Consider the following 20551-nt stretch of genomic DNA (forward strand, 5'->3'; position numbering starts at 1 on the left):
CTTTCTGTTACCTATGCTGTGAGTTAGTGATTTTAGATTTCACACAAAACAACAGTTTAGTGTTCAGTGAATAACAAACAATAAGACCTTGGTTCTATGGTTTTAAAATCTAGCTGCTATTCTGGACCATTTAATGCAATCTGGGTTTTTCAAAGGTCAGCAGAGATCTAGCCAAACCATTCTAGTCCAAGCTATCTTTTTACACTGGCCAATAATGGCATCCTGGATTCTAATTTGTCCTAAGTGCAATGAAATACCTTCCCAAATTACTTCTCTTAAAATGCTACACCATGCCAAAGTCCTACTGCACCAACCCACCAGACTTTTCTTCCCCATTGACAAGGCTTTAGCTTTCTTGGAGCCATGCACCTCAGTCAAGTCTATTTTCCAGTCCTGATCAGTGACTCAGTTCTCCTTCACTGGAACATTTTTCCCTCCTAATTTAAATGTAACTCATCCTCAAAAGTAAAAAAATCCCACATTCTTCTTCTTATTATTATTATACAAGCTCTTTTTCTAAGTCCTGTTGTTTGTTTTGTTTTAAAATCAGCACAATGTCTGATTTGCTCACTAAACATAAATGTGCGAATGCCTGCACACGATACAGCCACTTTACAACCTTAGGAAGCAGAGCAAATGTTCATTCAGCAAGGGAGAGAGACATTTACTAAGAGCAGATGTTTATTAGCAGATATCTGTCTTTGGCTATCGTATACATATAGATTATCATTATGTTTCCATCTTTTATGCCAATTAAACAGAGTTGAGAAAACTTCATGATCAAAAAGGAAGAAAAAAGAAAATCTAAAACCTTACTAACAACACAGTAGTACTCAGTTTTGTGGGATTTCAAGTGCTCCTATAACGCATTCCTTTCTCTGGGCTTTGTGCAGCAGTTCCTCTCTGGTGGTACCTCCCTATGAACCTGTGCCAGAGCAGAAGAACGTTCTGGCAGTTTTGAAGGTATTTGAAATACCATACAAATGGTATTTCAAATGGTCAGTACAAGTATGCAGAGACAAAAATGTGCTAATGTTACCTATTTCAAAGAAGTGCACAATTATATAACTCAGTTTCCAGGAGGCTGAGGCAACAGCACATACATGTACAAAACAATATGATCAGTAGGTCTTTTTCTAGTGTTTTGTTTTGTTTTGTTTTTTTAAGTCTCCACCTCCAAATCAGTTTATGTTTAGAGCGGAAGTATCCGTATATTTAACACTCTGAGGCCACGGCCAGTGCAGCGGCTGCGCTGAGTAATGGGATGAGTCTGGACCACTGCGGCTGCTGCCATCAGGTCAAGGGCTGACCTGACAGAAGGAATGTGGAATAACCCTGCACAGGACTGCTGTCCCTCAACTAGCTCAGGTCACCTTACAGAGCAATAGTATTTAATCAATGATTTGCTGAAATGAAGGGGGAAATGTACCATAGAACAACCTGAAGAAAACAAATAGAGAATGAGAAGGAAATCATTGTTTATCAAAACATTCTCCACTGAAATCTTTGAGAAAATAAGGGAGCAATCCACATCCCAGAACTAAAGGTCAGGGCAGGACTCTATTTCCTTCAGGGGCTCAAGGCATTTCGAGGTAGTCATGTTTTAGCCATGTGAAAATTCTTGGAGGGGAGAATGCCATCAAACTCTTTATCAATCTAGTAACTACGGATCTTCCTCGGAAAAAAAACAAACAAATGTATAGGCACACAAACCCACTCCTTCACATAGACCTTCCAAGGAGGAACTCCAGGTTAAAAGCCCCTGTGTTAAGGAAAAGCCTAGTCACTTTATAACGGCCAAAAAAGTAAAATCTGAATTAAAAAGTATCCCAGAGTAAGATGCATCATATAAGAATGTATTGTCAAACCTCATGTTTCTTAGAATTTCTCATTTTTCCCACCATTTTAATATTTGTCCATCACATAAAATGGTAGTTTTATGTACTATATAATTTCTTCCACGCATTAGTGTAAATTATGATTTTAAAGACTTCTAAAGACCACATTAAACAAAAAAGTGAGGCCTTATGGGGTTGAGAAATAATAAAAAAACAACAACAAAAAAATGACTTAAAAGTAAGTTTTAAGCACTATATAGAAAGTTATAATGCTGGGTTCTGATTGCCTAAAAAGCATTTTCCAAATTCATGGTACATCAGAAGGACTCTTATTGGGACTATGACCAAGTCTGAAAAAACTTTGGACAAATTTTCTGTACAAATTATGAATGAAAAAGAACAGAGAAAGACAAGGAAAGCAGCTGTGCTCAGCAGCATCCCTCACACACAAGCAGTGAGTAGTCGGGAGCCAGCCGTCCTGTGTGCTTGTTGAGAGAAGGGAGCCAATGAACGCTGGCTAAGAACACTAAGACCCAGTGAGCATCACTACAAGGAGCCGCACTTCCAGCAACAAAGCCCAGAAGCCTCAACCCCACAGAATACACAGCAGACACCGGCCTGTTAGAGTCAAATGAAACCCATCATTGAATTAAGGTCTGATTAAAAGGCTGAACTTTAATAAGTATACAGTATTGTTCTAGTATTTTCTAAGACAGTGGTTTTCTTATAATGTTGCTGTAAATTCGGTTGAAAATGTAGGCTAGAAATTGGTATTTATGCTGAACTCTAAAAACATAACTTAGATGGGTAGAGAATTGGTCAATTTTGTGCCCTCAACCAAGTTTTAAAAAAAAAGTAAGAATAAATTTCCACTGTACCTCAGGATGAAGCCATTTATTTCGTTATATGTAACAGGAAGTTCCCATATTTTATATTAAAAAACAACCCAAAAATGCCAATGCTATGTAACATTAGCATCATCTTCAAATGAGATGTTTTATCAGTAGTATTATTAAGATCTCTTTTTGGTATTCACAGTACGCTTTCCATGGTTTTTTTTTTTTTTTTTTTTTAACAAATTAAGGCATACTTTTTAAACTTTTTTTTTTTTTTAAATCTCAAGAAGTCTGGCTTTCTCTTTCCCTCTAAATGCTTTTAGGCAAATTGTGGTAATCTATTTTTAAATCAGATTTTGTCCACTGCTCAGAACTAAGTTCAGTTTTTTTATTATCATTTTTAAACTGTTTTAAGAAGTTCTGCATTATCAAAAGCATCACTTTACATTATGCCTTATGAAGTAAGTCCTCTACTGCTCTCTGATCACCTAAGGATATCTATTACAACGTGTATGGTCTCATCGTACAGGACACCCAGCTTCTTTCTTCTACTATAAGTCTTAGTCTGGCCAGTTACTTTGATCACAATGTCAATTATTTAACAATGAAAGTTCCAAACAGATCCTAGCGAACTACTGTTTGTTCAATAAAAATGTTACACTACTATGGCTACTACTTACATATGATGTTTATACCCCATGTTCAAGTTTCTAATAACTCAACTACAAGTTGAAATTCTGTTTTTGAGGCATTTCCTGGTATACTAGGCAGTGCATCAGAAATCAGATGATATTGCATTTAGGCCATAATATTACCTTTTAACCATCTATGTATAATTAACAACCATTCAAAAAGAAAAGTGCAAATGTGCAAATGAGAAAGAACAAAACAGTTTGTATACATGTAATGCATAATATATGATATAAATCTAGGCAACTAAAAACAACAGCTGACAACATCTTTCTGAGCATTAAATGACACCACCAGTTTTGTTTTATATGTATTCTTTCTTTTCAAGAATTCAAAGAATGCAACAGACATTATCTTAATGTTCAAAAATTTCAGGAGTAGATTAGAATATTACCATTTTTTTTCACAAACCAAAAAACAAAGAACTACCATTACTTTTGTATATTTCCAATAATAGAGTCAAAATAAGAACAGGTCTAGCTAATCTCCTCTGGGATCTTAATTAGTACTCTAAGTTTATTTGTAAGAGTTAAAAATAGTATCACTCATGAGAAACAATGGCAAAATTATTATGCTATTAAATTATGTTAAAGGCCTAATGAAGAAATACTTTAGCAACTACGAGGTCCACGCTAGTTGTCGGCATGAGGAACGTTTATATTGGCTCTTTTGGGTGTATACATTAAATGCAAAGTCAGAAAGGAACCATGCAAAAATCCAGTTGCCCATGCAAGCACCCCGAGTCTAATCCTCTCCTTTCCTCTCAGTTCTGGTGTCAGGCCACAGTAGTGTGGAGACTTGTAGGCTGCTGTCCTTGTTGTAATGAATGGGAAGAGGCTGACAGTGGCATGGTCGAAACCTTCACCTCTTCTTCCCCTGTGGAAAAGTCAGTCATGGTCTAGTTATGGGTGACTAGATTTGTTAACAGTCCCTTTAAAAAATGATTTCAATATTTGGAATATTGATACATATTTAAAATACATGCTTAATGGTTGGAATCTGAGTGTGAAACAAGACATGAATTTAAAAATATTAACTTAAGTATCTAAAAAGAAAGCTCTAAACACTCCCTTTATTTTAAGGTAAAATCAAATATAATAGATTTAAATTATAAATATACCACCAAAAATAAACAAAACAAAACAAAAAAAGAAAGAAAGAAAGAAAAAGAAAAAAGAAAAAAGGAAGACCAGGAAAGCCATTCTTTTCCAAGCCAATTGGACCCTTACATAGATAGTCCTTAGCAGTAAGTACTAGTTTGGGGGGGGGGGGGATTCAGACTTGACTTACAGGAGAAAAAAATGATTTTAAAAGAGGAAATTATAAATCCATGTTTCAAAGATATAAGTCATATGAGGAAAAAATGAAACACTAGATACAAATATTAATGAATAAAATTAATATGTAGCATATGAAATTTACTATGTATATTTGAAGTAATTAGGAAATAGTAAAATATTAACAGTACAATGATCCAATTGACTGAAAAGTAAGATGACTACTTCTAGTCAGAAAACTAGAAACGAATGAGACTGGTCCTAAGTATAACTGATAATTATTTCACTACAAGTAACTTACTTTACGCATGACACAAAACTCAACAGTCACATGAGGTTACTATAAAAACAAAAAATTTAAAGAAAAATGCCCTCTGATAAGTAAAATCTGAATTAACAAAAATATAAAAAATCCAAAGCCTAAACAATTTCAAATATTTTTGAATAATATCTTAAAACAACACTGCTTTCAGACTTACACTTACTAATGTTTGTTTTCCAAATAATTTTCAGCATTATGTAATAAAAACATTTTAGCAAATAATTCTTTGAAAACTAAATCTGCAAAATTACATTTGGAAAGACAGCATAACTGACAAACTGCAGAAAGTCTTTCAATCTATGGAACAGTTATTTCAATTAACAATCTCTCTTAAACCCTCAAAGTACACAGCAAAAGGAGACTGTGCCAAAGCAAATTTAAACTCCATTACTTGGTGAGAACATTGATACTAATAAGGACCTAAGCAAGAGACTGATTTTCAAGTTAATAAGTATCATTCTATTTTCTTTGTATTCATTTATTATGGGTCATATGCCTAAGCCAGGCCAATTTGTCTCATGAAGAAATACTACTGGTCTAAAAAAAAAAGATTTGCAAGTATGTGAGAGCAAAAGTCAATTACTCCTGGGAGAAAGCCAAGTGGAAGCACATACCAGTGGTCTTCAATTGTGAAGGAGAGCGTCAGTGTAGCAAGGCCAAAACACTCCATTGCTGATTCTGAGATCTGGGCTGAGACCCTAGCTTACTAACTAAACATGCACCTTAACTTATTTGGGCTTGCTTTGACATTCCTAAAATGAAGGAACTAGACAAAGCAAGTCACTTTTTAGAACAAAGGCACATGGTTTCAATAATAAAATCTATCTAAATGAATCCTTTCTACCTACTTACTAATCAAAATTCCTGATCAGGAATACTTCAAAAATCTTCTCAACTTAGCAAACCAGATACACAAGCACACATGCTGCTGCTAAAATACTTAAATGCTAAAGGAAATAACCAATTAAAACCCACAGCTATTTTTCAATGAGACAAAAGAATGGAAGCTGGCATTCTGTCACACCTCTGGCAACTGTTCTGCCATGATAGGTCTCAGGTATGTCAGTGCTTTTAGGACTAACAGAAACAAACCAAAAATAAAAACTCAAATACAAATATATAGTAAACAGATGTGGTATCTGCATGACATAATGGCTGCACCTCTGATTTCCTCCTACAGGTCAGGACCCTATTTTGCTCTATACAGCTGAAGAGCAAGTATGTAGACCTTTCTTCCTAGGATAGAATTAGTCTGAATTAAGTATATTTTAGGAGGCCCCACAGTGTATAGTCTTCACTAATGAAGCATTAATAAACAGCTCTGCTGAACAGGGCACCATGATAAAGACTAGAGGGTGCATAGTTGAGTTCCTCCTAGTCATCCAATTCAAATATATCTGCGCTTGAGAGAGACAGATACTTCCTAGGCAAATTGCTTCAAGTTAGATACATTACAAATATATACCATTTTTCAGATTTTTTTCTTTTGTCATTTATAATTGTTACTGAAATCCTAAATCATCTAGTTATAATTATCTAACTATTCTAAGGCTTATTATATTAGCACATTCACTTTCTGAGACATCTGTCAAATATTAACTAGTTCTAATAGGATTCTATTGTGACTCTTAACAATTTTAAATATTTTTGTAAAGTAAAACTAAGTTTCTCTAGTCTTCAGTACTTTAAAAATAATCTATTAACAAGCTTAGTTATAAGTCACCATTTAAATACCAAGCAAGTATCACAGCCAAAAATCGAAAATCTAGAATAACTTTCCCCGCCCCACACCGAATACAATAATGGTTCAGAATTAAAGTTGGTGACTTTTTAGCATCTCTGAAAAAAAAGTTTTCAATGTTCTGTGGTTGAAAATAGTCAAAGGGAGGAAAAAAACCAAAGGATAGAACTATAATTTAATGCTATATTTAAAAATAATGTGTCTATTTTAGTTGAAAACTTCAGAAGAACTATCACAAAAAGGCCTACACTTAACAAATCAGACATATCTCATTACTAATATTCAAAAATATCTATTTTATAAAACATCTGGAAATGTTCTTGGGTGCTAAGGAACAATAATGGCCCAGAAACTGGAAGAACAGACAGCCTAATGAAGACAGACATATAGTGAGTCAAACAAGGATACCAAGTAAGTATGGCTCAATCAGAAGCCCAACAGCAAGTACCCACTGTCTTCCCTATCAGAGCTCCTCGTCTTCTCCATCTCATCCCTACAATTTAAACAGCACCTCTTGTTACAGAAAACACTCTGCTCACTGTGATGGCACACAGTATCAGTCTCTATGCCTTTATTCAGGAAGTTTCAGTCACCATAAAAGACCTTTCTCTTTTGCTGCTAACCCAAATTCAAATTACCATATTACAGAACAATTCCTACTTCTTCAAAAACTTCTCCCCAACAATGATTAACTACATTGTTTCTCCAATTTCAGAACCACACATAAAATTAGCCACTTTCACATAAGACTTTCATTTTAACTCTTCAAGTATACTAACAACTACCTGGAATTGCATCTGTATTTTATACTTTTGTATTCCTCATATGAGCTAGTTCATTGCTGGGGCAAAAAGGAATTGAAATGTTAACCATAATTGGCTTATTACTTCACTTTTTAATATTTGGCATATTTAAGGGGGAGCTTTTAACTTTTAATATTAAGACCAGCTAGAAAGCACATTGTTAAAAATTGAAATGTCTTCTTTCTAAATTATTAAAACAAAGCAAATGCAAACAAAATTTCATTCTAGTATGCTATGTTGAATGGAAGAAAAGGAAAGGCATGGAGAAATTGAAAATTTAGTGGCTGTCAAAAGGAACAGACTGAAAAATGCTACCTTGGATTCGCTAAGACCTAGTAACTCCCTAAGATCTCATAATTCAATGAGCAAGTATCATGAACCCACCAAATGTGTAAATTACTACATCAGGTGATCTCTAGTATATTTCAACTGCCAAAATTCACTATATCCATAACAACAAACTAAGATCTATCTACTTAACTAAAACATGAAATGTTGCTGGTCCTAAGGGAATATAGCCACTGACTACTGATGATTCTGTCTAAGTCTACTATCAAACTTGCTGAAAACAAGCACATGAACACCTTACTGTTAAAATATATTACTGTAATAACACTATGCCATGACACAGTTTATGGCCACAACAAGGGGGAAAAAACCAAATTATTGTATAAGTACACAACCGGCTGAGAACTATTCTGTTCTACTTGAAGACAATCAGGAGGGAGCAAGCTTTATCAAATCATCTCTAAAGCCCAGATTAAATAAAAACAGTTAACCAGAATGACTCTTTTCCAAAACTTCATTTAAACATGTTACATAAGATCTAAAAACCCTAAAACTCTGAAACCTTCAAGATAGCAGCACACAACCAGAAGTGATCTGGGATTAAACTTGTATTACCTCATTTATCCTAATTTATTGTTCCCAGAAATAAAAACATAACCAACAAACAGAGTAAAATCTCTCCTAAACAATTTTCCACAGAAAGTATGTCTGTGACATATAATAGGCTTATAAAACATGGATAACTGAAGTTCTCAAATATTAAGTTATATACACATATGGCAAGTTTTGATGTGTGCATGTATGTATCAGTCAAAATAAATAATTGCTATAGCAGTTAGAGTGGCTTTATCCCTCATGCTCTCATTAATTTTGACTAAAAAAATAATTTTAATCATTTTATTTTTAGAATATAACACAATCTATTTTTATTATGGTGCTGGTTGGCCTTTATAATACCGTAATTTCCGAGCCCATTTTTTTCTTTTCCTTTTTTGCGTTTACATATTATCTGAAGGTTTGGTAACCATCCTATTAAATAAAATGCTTCCAAACAATAAGTAGGTATAATACTCCACCATCCTTATAAAGCTCCATATTACAAGGCATTCATTCTATCAAAAAAAATTTAGGTTAAAGATGTAAGGTTTTTCATAGAAATTTCTAAGACTTGTTACCAATTTCTTAGACTTGTTACCCAGTAGCTCTTCCCTAACCACCCAGCAACCTGAAGACATGAATGATACACACATTCTCAGAGGCTTTAAATGAACCTACCTGCTATGGGGATCCCTCCCAGACCTGTGTTGTGCTGTGGCGGGAGATTCAAGTCCAAGAAATTACTATTTGAGGTGGGGTTTGCTGTGTGGTTCAAGTGCATGATGCTATTGCGTGGAAAGGCCATCCAAGGATAGCGGGCTGCCTGGCCTGGAAAACCGAACGAATTATAAACTGCTCGGTGCTGCTGAAATTGAGGGAACCTCTGTGGCAAGACTGAAAAGGTACTATTAAGAGAGTTGGCATTTGTAGGTGCAGCAGAATGCAGGGATCCAGAGCCTGGGCCTTTGGCGGTTGTAGTGTGTGAGGAGGAGCTCTGAAGAGATGTGGGAGAAAGGGAAGGTTCATCTCGGACGGAGAGTTCCTTCTCAATCAGGTCTGCTAAGGCTTTTCGAGTGACATCAAAGGGATCAAACCCCAAGTCATCCTCTGGTTGTTTAGAAGAACCAAAGCCGAATGCTGCTTGCCAGTCTGTAGATGATGATACTGGGATTGTTTCTGTTGGGAAGAAAAATAGTAATAAATACAAAATAAATAAATAGTCTATCTATACAATGTATGTCAAACATGCTACTTTACAAAAACAAACATGCAAAAACTATGCAAGATGACTAGTTCCAGAGGACCTCATAAATTTCTAGTAGTGATTCACTGGTAAATTAAGTTCAATGAATGATATAGATTGATTATCCTCATGAGAAGGAATCCCCTCACCCCCCACCCCATCCAGATTACATCCAACCACTCATAGTTAAATAAAGTAGTATAGTCTAAAAGCTAGAAAGGTTCATTCTTATATACTAAGACAAATGAACTAAAAATCTGATTATATGTTTTCAGTGTCTATGATACAGGTGCTACTGAAGATATTTATGCCATCTTTCAGACTAATAAGAAAATGTAAATGAGTGAAAAGAGAGGTGTGTATGCTCTCTGCTTCCTAATCCCAAAAGCTCTGCTTGGCCATTTAGTGCACAAGACTGGTTGACACCTCTGAAACAAGCAAGACAAAGATGGAAAGTCATGCCTCTTCAACAAAGAGAATGGAAACCATTCTCACATCTTTCTTCAGTCTAGTTTCATCTGAATGTGATGAAGTAAAAAGACACCAAAGTTCCTGAATGTGGCTGACATTGTGCTTTGGATATTAGTGAAAATATAATTTCCAAAAGGTAAAAGTATAACTGTCATACAAATATTAACCATGGCAAAAATTTTAAAATAAAATAGCTAGAATGGAGCAAGATTTAGTTTCTACTATTAAAGAAATTACTTATTCGTCAATTAGGGTGAAGATCCTTAATTTGATTACATAAACATAAATCTGACTGTAAAAGTTAAGTCTTCAGTTTCTCTCAGATCAATAATCCTTTTGTTTTTTTTTGTTGTTGTTTTTTTGTTTTGTTTTGTTTTTGAGATAGGGTTTCTCTGTGGACCTCTGGCTATCCTGGCACTCCCTGTGCATATGAAGCTAGATCCACCCACCTCTCCTGAGATTACAGGCATGTGCCACCAAGCCCAGCCAGAGCAGTGAGATTTTACTTGAGAAACGACGACAATGACTTCTAAGTTGTTGCATACCTGATGTGAAGAGGCTCTGTGGTTCTGGAGCTGTAGGCCAATCACTGGGTGTCTGTGGAGAGCTGGGAAAAGGAGGAAGCCCACTTGGTATAGGGTTGGGGTGGCGAAAATTGTCTGAGAATAATGACTGTGACTCTGTTACTGCCCCTTCAAAAGGAGACCTTGCACTGTGATTGGATGAACTGATGGGGATGACAGGATTGGATTTTGATAAACCAGGTGGTGGTGAAGGCGTATCACTGTTAGATATCTAAATTTAAAAAAAAAAAGGAAGAATTTTGATATAAGTTTATATCTTAATAAACCACAATTTAAAACATTTGCAAAATATGGTTTCAAATAGTGGTCTTCAAACGAGAACAATTGACTTCTTAATCAAAGTATGGAATTTCAGAAAATCAAACAGTTTGTTAACTTATACATGTACTTAAGAAATTTGTGTCTGCAAAGACTAAATGGTCTCATATTCTTTTACAATTTATTTCTAGTAATTTCCAACTCCCCAACCCTACCTCCAGATTCTTGCTGTCTAGGATTTCATTACACAGCATGTGCTCAAGAATGAAGCCTTGAGGGGCGAAGACAAATGATCAGGAATGCTCACATTGATACTAAAGAGTGACTGACTCCAGTGACTACCAGTTTTTGCAAATTAGATGATTCTAAGTATTTTAGTTTTTAACTAAAGTAAAGGAAGATCTAATCAAGGTTTTCTCAAACAATCATTAAAAACTAATCCTGAAGGCTGGGAGCATAGCCATGGATAACACCTTGTGTTCAATCCTTAGCATCAAAAACAAAAAGCAACAACCAATGAACCAAACAAACAAAAGGGAAAAAGGAAAACCCTGTGCTTATAATAAGGACAAGTTTTTATGTGATTCTGAGGTACTGAATTCCAGGTAGTTAGTTCCATAGTCTGGGGACAGTAATAGACCTCTCCTCCTCTATCTGTGCACTGTTTATACAGAGTGCCTTGGGAAAACAAAAAGCATGACTAAGATTACTGAACATTTATTTAATGTCACCAACATTCACGAATAAATGAAAATTGATTTTACACAGACTCCAGCATAGGCCGTTTTGATCAACTGACTTCTTAATCAAATGGTGGGTTTATAGCCATACGCTGCTGTACTCGGCTTTTATGTGAACACCTCAGGTAAAAACTGAGGCTTTATGAGCCTTACTTTTATCTATGAGAAGTATAATGCACTAAGATACAACTTAATGATAGCAACAGAAACAGATATATTTCAAAAAGAAAAGTAAAATTTCTAACTGCTGAAGAGCTTAAGTATTCTCTAAAATAGAATTTTCTAAATCTGGTATCAAAACATGATGTGATCAAAATATGATGATGGGTACCAAATAGTGTGTGTTCTTAGATATATCTGAAAATATAGTGCTTTGGCTGAAAAAACTGTTTAGCATGGTTATACATATGTAAGCCCAGCCCTTGAGAGGTGGAGGCAAGAAAATCAGGAGCTCAAGGCCAGCGTCAATACATAACAAATATAAAGCCAGCTTGTAAATAAGGTCATCTAAAAATTAAAAAAAGAGAGAGAGAAAAATACAAACACTAATTATATACTAAAATTTATATCTTTGTAACTACTTTTAGCTTGTTTTTTTAAACCAAAAAATGTTTTTAAGATTTACATTACTTTATGTGTATGAATGTTTTGCCTGTGTTAGTATATGTACCACGTGTGTCGTCTGGTGGTCATAAGAGGTCAAAAGAGTATTGGATCCTCTAGAACTAATGGCAGACTGGTCATGAGCCATCACATAGTACTAGGTATCAAACCTGGGTCCTCTGTAAAAGCAACAAGTGCTTTTAACTACTGAATCATCTCTCTAGCCCCAACAACTTGTAGCGCATTTAAAAAAAAAAAAAGTCAACTCAAAAGATTGAAAGGCACAGATCAGATTTTTAAGTTATTTTATAGAATTTGTGAGTAAAACATTTGTCAAAATATTATATTTTAATTCTATCAGTTTCACCTACACAGTTTCATCTACACTGTAGGAAATTGGCCATTCTTTATACAAGAGATTAGAAATATATATTCTTTACCAATATAAAAAGATCTGTGGAGGCTCAGGGAGATGACTCAGTAGATAAAGTGCGTACTGTACCAACATGAGAACCTGAATCTTCAGTGCTCACAGAGAAAACCCAGGTGTGGAAGCACCTGTCCATAACCCAGTGCTGGGGAGGACAGAACATGCTGAAACCCAAGGGCTTAGTAGGCTCCCAGGTTCAGTTAAAAACCCCATTGCAAAACATAAACTAAAAAATTAAGGTGGATGGCCCCAGAAAGATGCTTCAGCAGGTAAAAATATTTGCCTTCCATCCTGAGTTTGACTTGCAAGACTCAGATGGAAGGAGAGCTCTGACTCTGATAAGTTGTCACCTGAACTCCACTCGAAGAGTTGTTGGTTGCAAACATATCCTACAAAATAACTCCAAAGCAAGAACTCAGAAGGCAAGCTAGCTGGAACCATTTTTATGGAACCAAAACAACCAGGAACTGTAGCAGACTTGACAGATACTGGTATAGTTTGATACTGTGCAACACTATGTGGTTATCAATGGAATTCTGACTTATTAAGAAAGGACTAACTTGGAGGCTGGAGAGAAGGCTCAGCAGTTAAGAGCACTGACTGCTCTTCCAGAGGTCCTGAGTTCAGTTCCCAGCAACCACATGGTAGCTTATAACCAACCACCTGCAATGGGGTCTGATGCCCTTGTCTGGTGGGTCTGAAGACAGTTACAATGTATTCAAGTACATAAAATAAATAACTCTAAGAAAAAGAAAAAAAGGACTAACTTATGTACTCTACATTGTATACAGAAAAGACGCTAACTATAATACTTTTAAGAAAGCACTCCATCAAGGTGTTTTTAAACTGCATAGTATTTCAAGTATTTTTCAATTTGAAAGATGAAAATTTGCTTGCATAGAGCACTTTGTAAAGCAAAGTATATAGCAAATAAATGAAAAGACACTTTATCAAAATCTTACCTGTTGGGAATTATCACCATTCCCTATACTGAGAGAATCTGAAGGTTTATCAATGGGGCTGCAAAAGAAAACAAACTAAGTAAAAGGAAGAGTAAATCATTCTAGAATAATTTAAAAATAAAACCAAAAATCTCCCCAAAGTAAAAATAAATACTTTGTCATCTTAATGTTTTTGAGAGACTATGATGTAAGCTCTTATATAAGATGTAAAGGGTTCAAAACTAAAAGGGAAGGTCTCAACCTTCTCTACCCCAGGAGAAACTCATATTCTAATACAGTTTTCAAAACTATGGCTGAAATACATGACTCACGGGAAGGGGAGAGGACAAGAAGAGCTGTCTAAAGCTGTTCTGATGGTAAGCTGGGCATACAGCTGGGTAGGACAGCACTTGCCTCGGATGTGAGAGGCCTGGGTCCAAACCCCAGTACTCCAAAGACCAAAGCAGACACTACTCCAATTAGTAGTAAATCTTCATCTATCGTTTAGCTTTGTGCATGCAATAAAAACATCCATTACAGTTTCTGAAACAGTAACTAACTTATTTTTCTCTGTTTGACAGAGGACAAAAAGTATGGAAATCCTCCCTATGGGCTTTTAGAGTCCATATGTTTCTTTTAGTATTTGTATGTATACTAATCCTGCCTCTAGAACAGAATGCAAGGGTGCATATTACACATACACAAGCAAGATAAACAATATATATTTTAATTAAAACATTTTTTCTGACAAAACATTAACATTTATCTTCATATAGAGAAAAATATAGTACAATGGTTAAGACAGAAATTGTAATTAAAGACCATTTTAATGTGTCTCATTCAAAGACAAAATAAAAATCCCTAGTCTAACCTAATGACATAACTTCTATAACTAATTCTACTTAGTTCAGAACAAAGACAAAAGTATTACTACCCAGATGTGTCCAAAGAAATAGGGAAGCAAATTAAGATTTCAGATTTCTTTAAAATTACTTTATTCCCTATATAGTCACTTTACAAACAGATACCACAATTAACTGCTCTAAGCAAACTTAAGGGCAAGTATCCAACCTGAATCCCAAGTGTATCTTCTTCAGAGATGCTGCTAGATACACTAGACTCTGATAAACTGTCTACTAGGGTCAGTTATCAAAGTGTTTAAACACAAATGTTTAAAAAGTTTACACACTAAGAGGAGAAATGGAAGAAAAGAAGAGTATTAAAGATAGGAGTAACAGGTCATATGATAGGGAATGAATTAGTTCAAACAAGCAAAAAAATAGTTTGAAATAATGACAAAAAAGGAGGCAAAGCCCAAAAGGAAGAGACCTTCTGGAAATAAGCAATATTTAACATTTTTTAACATTTATGTGTGTGTGTGTGTATGTGTGTGTGTGTGTGTGTGTGTGTATGTGCACGCACGTGCTTGTGCAACCACATGGATGACAAATGACAACTTGCTCGAGTCAGTTCTCTTTCTACCATGCATGTACTCATATGCACAAACACATACAAGTAAATGCAATTTCCAGAAAAAGTATGTATAAGTCCCAATAGATAAAATTTATAAACACATTTTCATAAAAAGGTTTTATTAATATTTGTATCCCAAGGATAAATATCTTTAAATTAATCCAAAGTTCATTTGAAATTTAAGTTGAAATCAAGTGCTGGGGAACTCTTCAAAAGCTAAATATGTAAGTGTGTGTCTATTCTATTTATTCAGAGCATAAACAATATCCCATCAGTATCTATAGATTCTGGCTCTATTAGTATAAACTCAAACACGTGGCATGCTAGTCAGCTTTCAGTCAATTTGACACAAGCTAGGGTCATCTAAGAAGGGGAACCTCAGCTGAGAAAATATCTCCATCAAACTAGCCTATAGGAAAGTCTATAGAGCTGCTGTTATTGTTGTTGTTATTATTATTATTATTATTACTGATGTGGAAGGGCCCAGCCCATTGTAGCTGGTACCACTCCTGGACAAATGGTCTCGGGCTGTATACAATAGCAAGCTAAGTAAGCTATGAACAGCATTTCTCCATGGTTGTGATGAACGGGAAGTCAAAAGCTGAAGTAAGCTCTTTCCTCAAGTCGCAAAATTCTGCTCATGGTGTTGATTCCAGTGTCAGAAGGAAAACTACGCTGACTGCTTAATGATGATCCAACAGCAAGGGAACAGAAAGAAGGAACACAGTGAAAAGGGATCACGTCTCCTAAGTCCCTCAAGTTACTACAGTTTACAACTATAAGGAGTCAAAGTCACAGTTCAGTACTTTATTTTAAAGATACAGAACCCCTAGCTCAAAACTATCTGCAGACAAGCAGAGTAAACCACATAACTGGCCTCTAGTGCAATCTTAAAATAGACAAATTTTGCTCTCTCCTAACTTTTCTCAAAAGTCAATGCTTAGATTTTCACATCCCTTTCTTCCTTAGTGACAATGTCAACCAACCAAAAAATAGTTTCACGGAGGCTTAAAATTTTTTTTAACATATGACAATTATACAGTAGAAGGACCAAAGAAAAATTCATGCAGGGACTGAAAATGGGACAGAAAAAAAGTTGAGGGTCCTGTTTCATTGTTTATTAAATTCAAAACAGTCATAGTTTATTTTAGTTACATTCAGAACATAAATTTAAATAAAAAAAATGCCAATATAATGAGCAATTCCAAATTTCAATGGCATGTTGCTATATATACAAATGTACACATACTGTTACTAAATGAATAGATTTTCTTTTTTAGATAAATTTAGTTAAATTCATTTTAATTTTTTCATGTTTACCAAAGTCTTAAAAAAAAACTTGGGAGATATTTAAATGTTTGATACCACAAAAGATATATTTAAATTAATGACATGCAAAACTTGCATTATAGAATACATTTTAATGTTGTATAGGCTTCAAATACACATCAACAGTTAACCTACTACTATGCTATTAAAATATGGCCAACTTGTAAGTGGCACAATTAGCTCTTTACATGCAAGAAAATAAATGCCTCAGCAAACCTGAAGTGTTGATAGCTGGGCAAATGCTTCAGATGGCTTTCTCATAATCACTAGAGCTACTTCACATAAAACAAAAGTAAATGCCTTAATAACAACAGGCAAGAACAAACAATTTTTCTTTTCTTTTCCTTTTCTTTTCTTTCTTTTGCTTCTTTCAGACAGAGTCTCTCTCTCTTACATAGCCTTGGCTTTCCAAGCTGGTGTTGAACTCACAAAGACCCACCAGTCTGCCTCCCAAGTGCTGGGATTATAGGTGTGTCACCTCACCTGGCTAAGAATTATTCTTAATATTGAAGTTGAAAGACAATGAAAGATGTGACAAGCCTTCCTACACAGCAGGTGAAGCCTTTGTTTTTTTTAATCTTGTATTGTTGGGAGCCGACTCTGAGCAGAAAGTGGCTATCATCTTTGCAGCCATCTTGAGCCATATACCCTGACAAGAGACTTGTTTTCAACAGCCTACAACAGCTGAGCACACTCTGATAAACATCTTGCTTTTCCTACATATCTTGTTTTGTTGTTCATTGCCCCCAGCTGCAGGGTGCACGTGGTAAAATGTCTTCAGCTGCGTTCCCCTGCTTGTGCTTATATACACCCAGGATTTCCTTTCAATTGAGGCGAGACTTGAGGAGAGACTAGAAGAGACTAGATCAGACTCTGTCTTGTCCCCACTCTCTCTCTTGCTAGACCCTGACCCACAGATTGAAACAACAACTCGGGCAGATATAGGGTGACCCCTGAACGTGGGGCGAACCGGGCCGCTACATTGTATCTCTGTAATGAAGTTTTAACTTTCAAAAAGACATATTTAAGTTGACTTATACAAAATTGTTTTTTGGATGTACCTTCTCTTCTAGAAAATAAGGAACTGAAGAAGCTTATCTTTTTACAAAACCGCTATTTCTGTATTTCTGTGTGGTGTACACAGCCCTGTGTGTAATGCTCCCATGTGCACACGCCACCTGCTCTATCACTCCCAGCTTCTCTTAATGAATCAGAAGCTAGGCTGCTGTGGGGAAAGCATTTATGGATTTCCAGAAAGACACTTCTCTTCTACTGTACACAAGTGATTTACAATCTCTATCTTTATTTTTTGTATAAAATTCAGAGCTGTTCACTCCCCTACCGCCAGCACTAAGGTTACAGGTATGCTTAAGATTTGAACTCTGGTCTTCATGCTTTTGTAACAAGTATCTGCTGAGCTATTTCCCCAGTCCATTCAGTGCCCTGTCTTCATCCATCCCTTTCCTTATTCTGAAGTAGAAACTTCTAGTTTATTTGGAAAGTCAGTTATGTCAAATGATATTTTGCTGGGGCAGACAGGTGAAAGGACCTATGATGAAGGAGTATAAATATGACCCCACAGACAGTAGGAGATGAACAGAGAGCTTGGTTTGGTTTGTTCTGCTGCTATTCTTCACTTAGAAGACGCATGTATAGGTTTGCCTTACATAGCATTGTTGATCTCCACTAGTGGTGACACCAGAGAGAAACTCACCAGAAACTCATCAAAGAACTGCCTGTGAGATTGCTATGGCAGCTTGCTGCGTCCAAAGCCTCGCCTCAGGCCAGTTAGTGAGCCTTGCAATTTCCTCAGGATTGAACCACAGTTGCTAGATCCTGCCTGATGTCTGAGTGCTGAGAGGACTGGTCTGCAGCTGCTAAGTCATATTTGGTGTCTGATATGGAACTGAACTGCTGCCAAAGAAGCTCAAGGCTCACCCCCCAAAAACCTATTACTAAACAGGTCCCCTTTCCCCATATCCTAATAACTTTTCTCTTCCACTACCTCTGATGGACAAGAGGAGAGCTTGAACGTTTATTAAAAGTAGGTTACAAAAATTTTATGCCTACATTATTCATTAATTGAAAAACAAGAATACAATGGTATTTTTAATATAAAAGTACTTCAAATGGGGTTAGGGTGCAGATAAGCAGGGGTTCCAAACAGTATGTGCCTGTTTGTCTAGGACTTTTAGCTACCTTTTACTAATTTTAATTTAATTTAATTTTAATTTAAGTTTAATATCCGGATGGAAAAATACAGGCCATAGATTGCTACAAGACTAAGCATATGCATTGAAGGGAGTGGGTAATAAAAATCAGGCAACATAAAGAAACCTCCTTGAATATTCTGCAAATGATGAAGAAGGGGAAGGAGTCCTCACTAGGGATGTAAGAATGATCGTTTTCCCTGGAAGTGGTGGCGAAAGCACTGGGGAGGCAGAGGCAGGTGGATCTCTGAGTTTGAGGATAGTCTGGTCTACACAATGAGTTCCAGGACAGCCAGGGCTACACAGAGAAAACATGTCTGAAACCCTGTCTCCAAAAAAAAAAAAAAGGAGGAAGGGATGAGGAGAGGAGGGGAGAGGGAAGAAGAGGATGTTGATGCTACCGACCATTTTGTTTCTAATGGGAGTGGGTAAATTAGCCTGCCAGTCACTTTGAGTTCGTGGCCCACCTTGCAAGATCATAATAAACAGCCTCCTTTTACCACTGAGTCTCTGACAGTAGTTACTTTGAAGTGGAGGTGGGGGCAATTACCCCAAAATTTTCTCTAACTTTCTAAATAAATCCTTTAAATCAGTGGCTCTAATAATTTTCTTTTAACTACAGTGAACTTAAGAGGAGTAAGATCCCCTTGGTCACTTAGTAGCTCCCCACCATTTATCCACGTGTAGTAACTACATAAAAATCAGATACTAAAGACAGAATCCAAAACAAAAAACCAAACCCCAAGCAATTGGCCAATTTTAATGTCAAGTAACCACATTTAGCAGAGTGTCACCCATTTAATTAATAAATAATTCTGGGTTTTATGCAAAAACAAAAATAGAGATTAGAAGTCATTTGTGTGCAGTAAAAGAAGAAAGTCTTTCAGGAGACCCATAACATGCAGGCCGTTTTTGTGGCTCCTGTGCTCATTCTGAGAGTCCCTGTTTTCTACCACTGACCTTTAGCCCTCTACTGGCAGCAAAAAAAGCCTCCATAGAAAAGCAATGGACATGTAAATTTTTGCATACAATTTCAGAGTTCACATTCATGCTTTACAAGCTTTGCTTGAGAGCATCTTGTGCATTTTTGACAAACTATACCTTTTTTTCTTGAGTCTTAGAGGTACCAAGTAATGCCATAGAATTCGGATAACAGGAGTAATGCACTAATTCTCCCTCTGTAACCTATTAGTAAGGCATTCAGATGCTCCTATCTCTGAGAGCACACTTAATTTTCAGTAAGAAAAGGGTCAGTGGTGAAGTGTTTGCCTAGCATACATAAGGGCCTGGATTTGTTCCAAAGCACCACAAAAAGATGACAGTTAGTACGCTGGTGTCGATGGTAACAATATACACTTCCTCTCCAAGGAATAAAAACTGATAAGATTCCCTATAGAAGTTTTCAATACCTTTACGAGATAATATACTAGCACCCTCTATCTGTGGTTGGAGGAAGCTTAAAACACTATCAATTCTTTGGAAGCTACAACTCTAATACGCCTCAAGAGATTTTCAGTCAAAATACATATGATTGTGACATGGATTCACTTAATAAAACTAATGTGACTAACATTAAACTCTTTTCTAGAAATTTCTCCTTTAAATTTTGGCATAGTTTAAACCTTTAAAATAAAGGCAAAATGAGATGAGTCTAGTCTTTAAAGTGACAAGGATGTGGGTTAGAATCTTGATTCTACAGCAGATTTGTGTGGAATACTTGTTAACACTTAACTCAAAGTTAGTTTTCTTATCTGCAGTAATAACGACAATATCTGCCACACAGGAGCATGAAGATTAAATAAGCACATCAAAATTTTATTTACATCTTCCTTTCACTTCAGTCTGAACTTCACATCGTCATTTTCCCACAAGGACTG

The 20551-nt window shown here is 35.9% G+C and overlaps 1 protein-coding gene across 3 annotated transcripts in view; it reads right to left on the minus strand.

Moving 5' to 3' along the window:
- The window catches only part of Cnot4 (CCR4-NOT transcription complex subunit 4), a 108221-nt gene that overhangs the window by 20058 nt on the left and 67612 nt on the right, over nucleotides 1-20551 (minus strand). For 2 of the 3 annotated variants that reach the window (XM_028768459.1, XM_028768458.1), the window contains exons 8-10: nucleotides 13684-13741; nucleotides 10652-10901; nucleotides 9071-9568 (exon numbers count right to left, since the gene is read on the minus strand). In XM_028768459.1, the coding sequence (XP_028624292.1) occupies nucleotides 9071-9568; nucleotides 10652-10901; nucleotides 13684-13741 (806 nt within the window). Of the gene's footprint in view, nucleotides 1-2487; nucleotides 4241-9070; nucleotides 9569-10651; nucleotides 10902-13683; nucleotides 13742-20551 lie in introns of those variants that run through there. The other variant, XM_028768460.1, reaches the window with a different exon arrangement.

This window comes from Grammomys surdaster, unplaced genomic scaffold (assembly GCF_004785775.1).
Source record: "Grammomys surdaster isolate TR1022 unplaced genomic scaffold, NIH_TR_1.0 186, whole genome shotgun sequence".
In the NCBI taxonomy this organism is placed as follows: Eukaryota; Metazoa; Chordata; class Mammalia; order Rodentia; family Muridae; genus Grammomys; species Grammomys surdaster.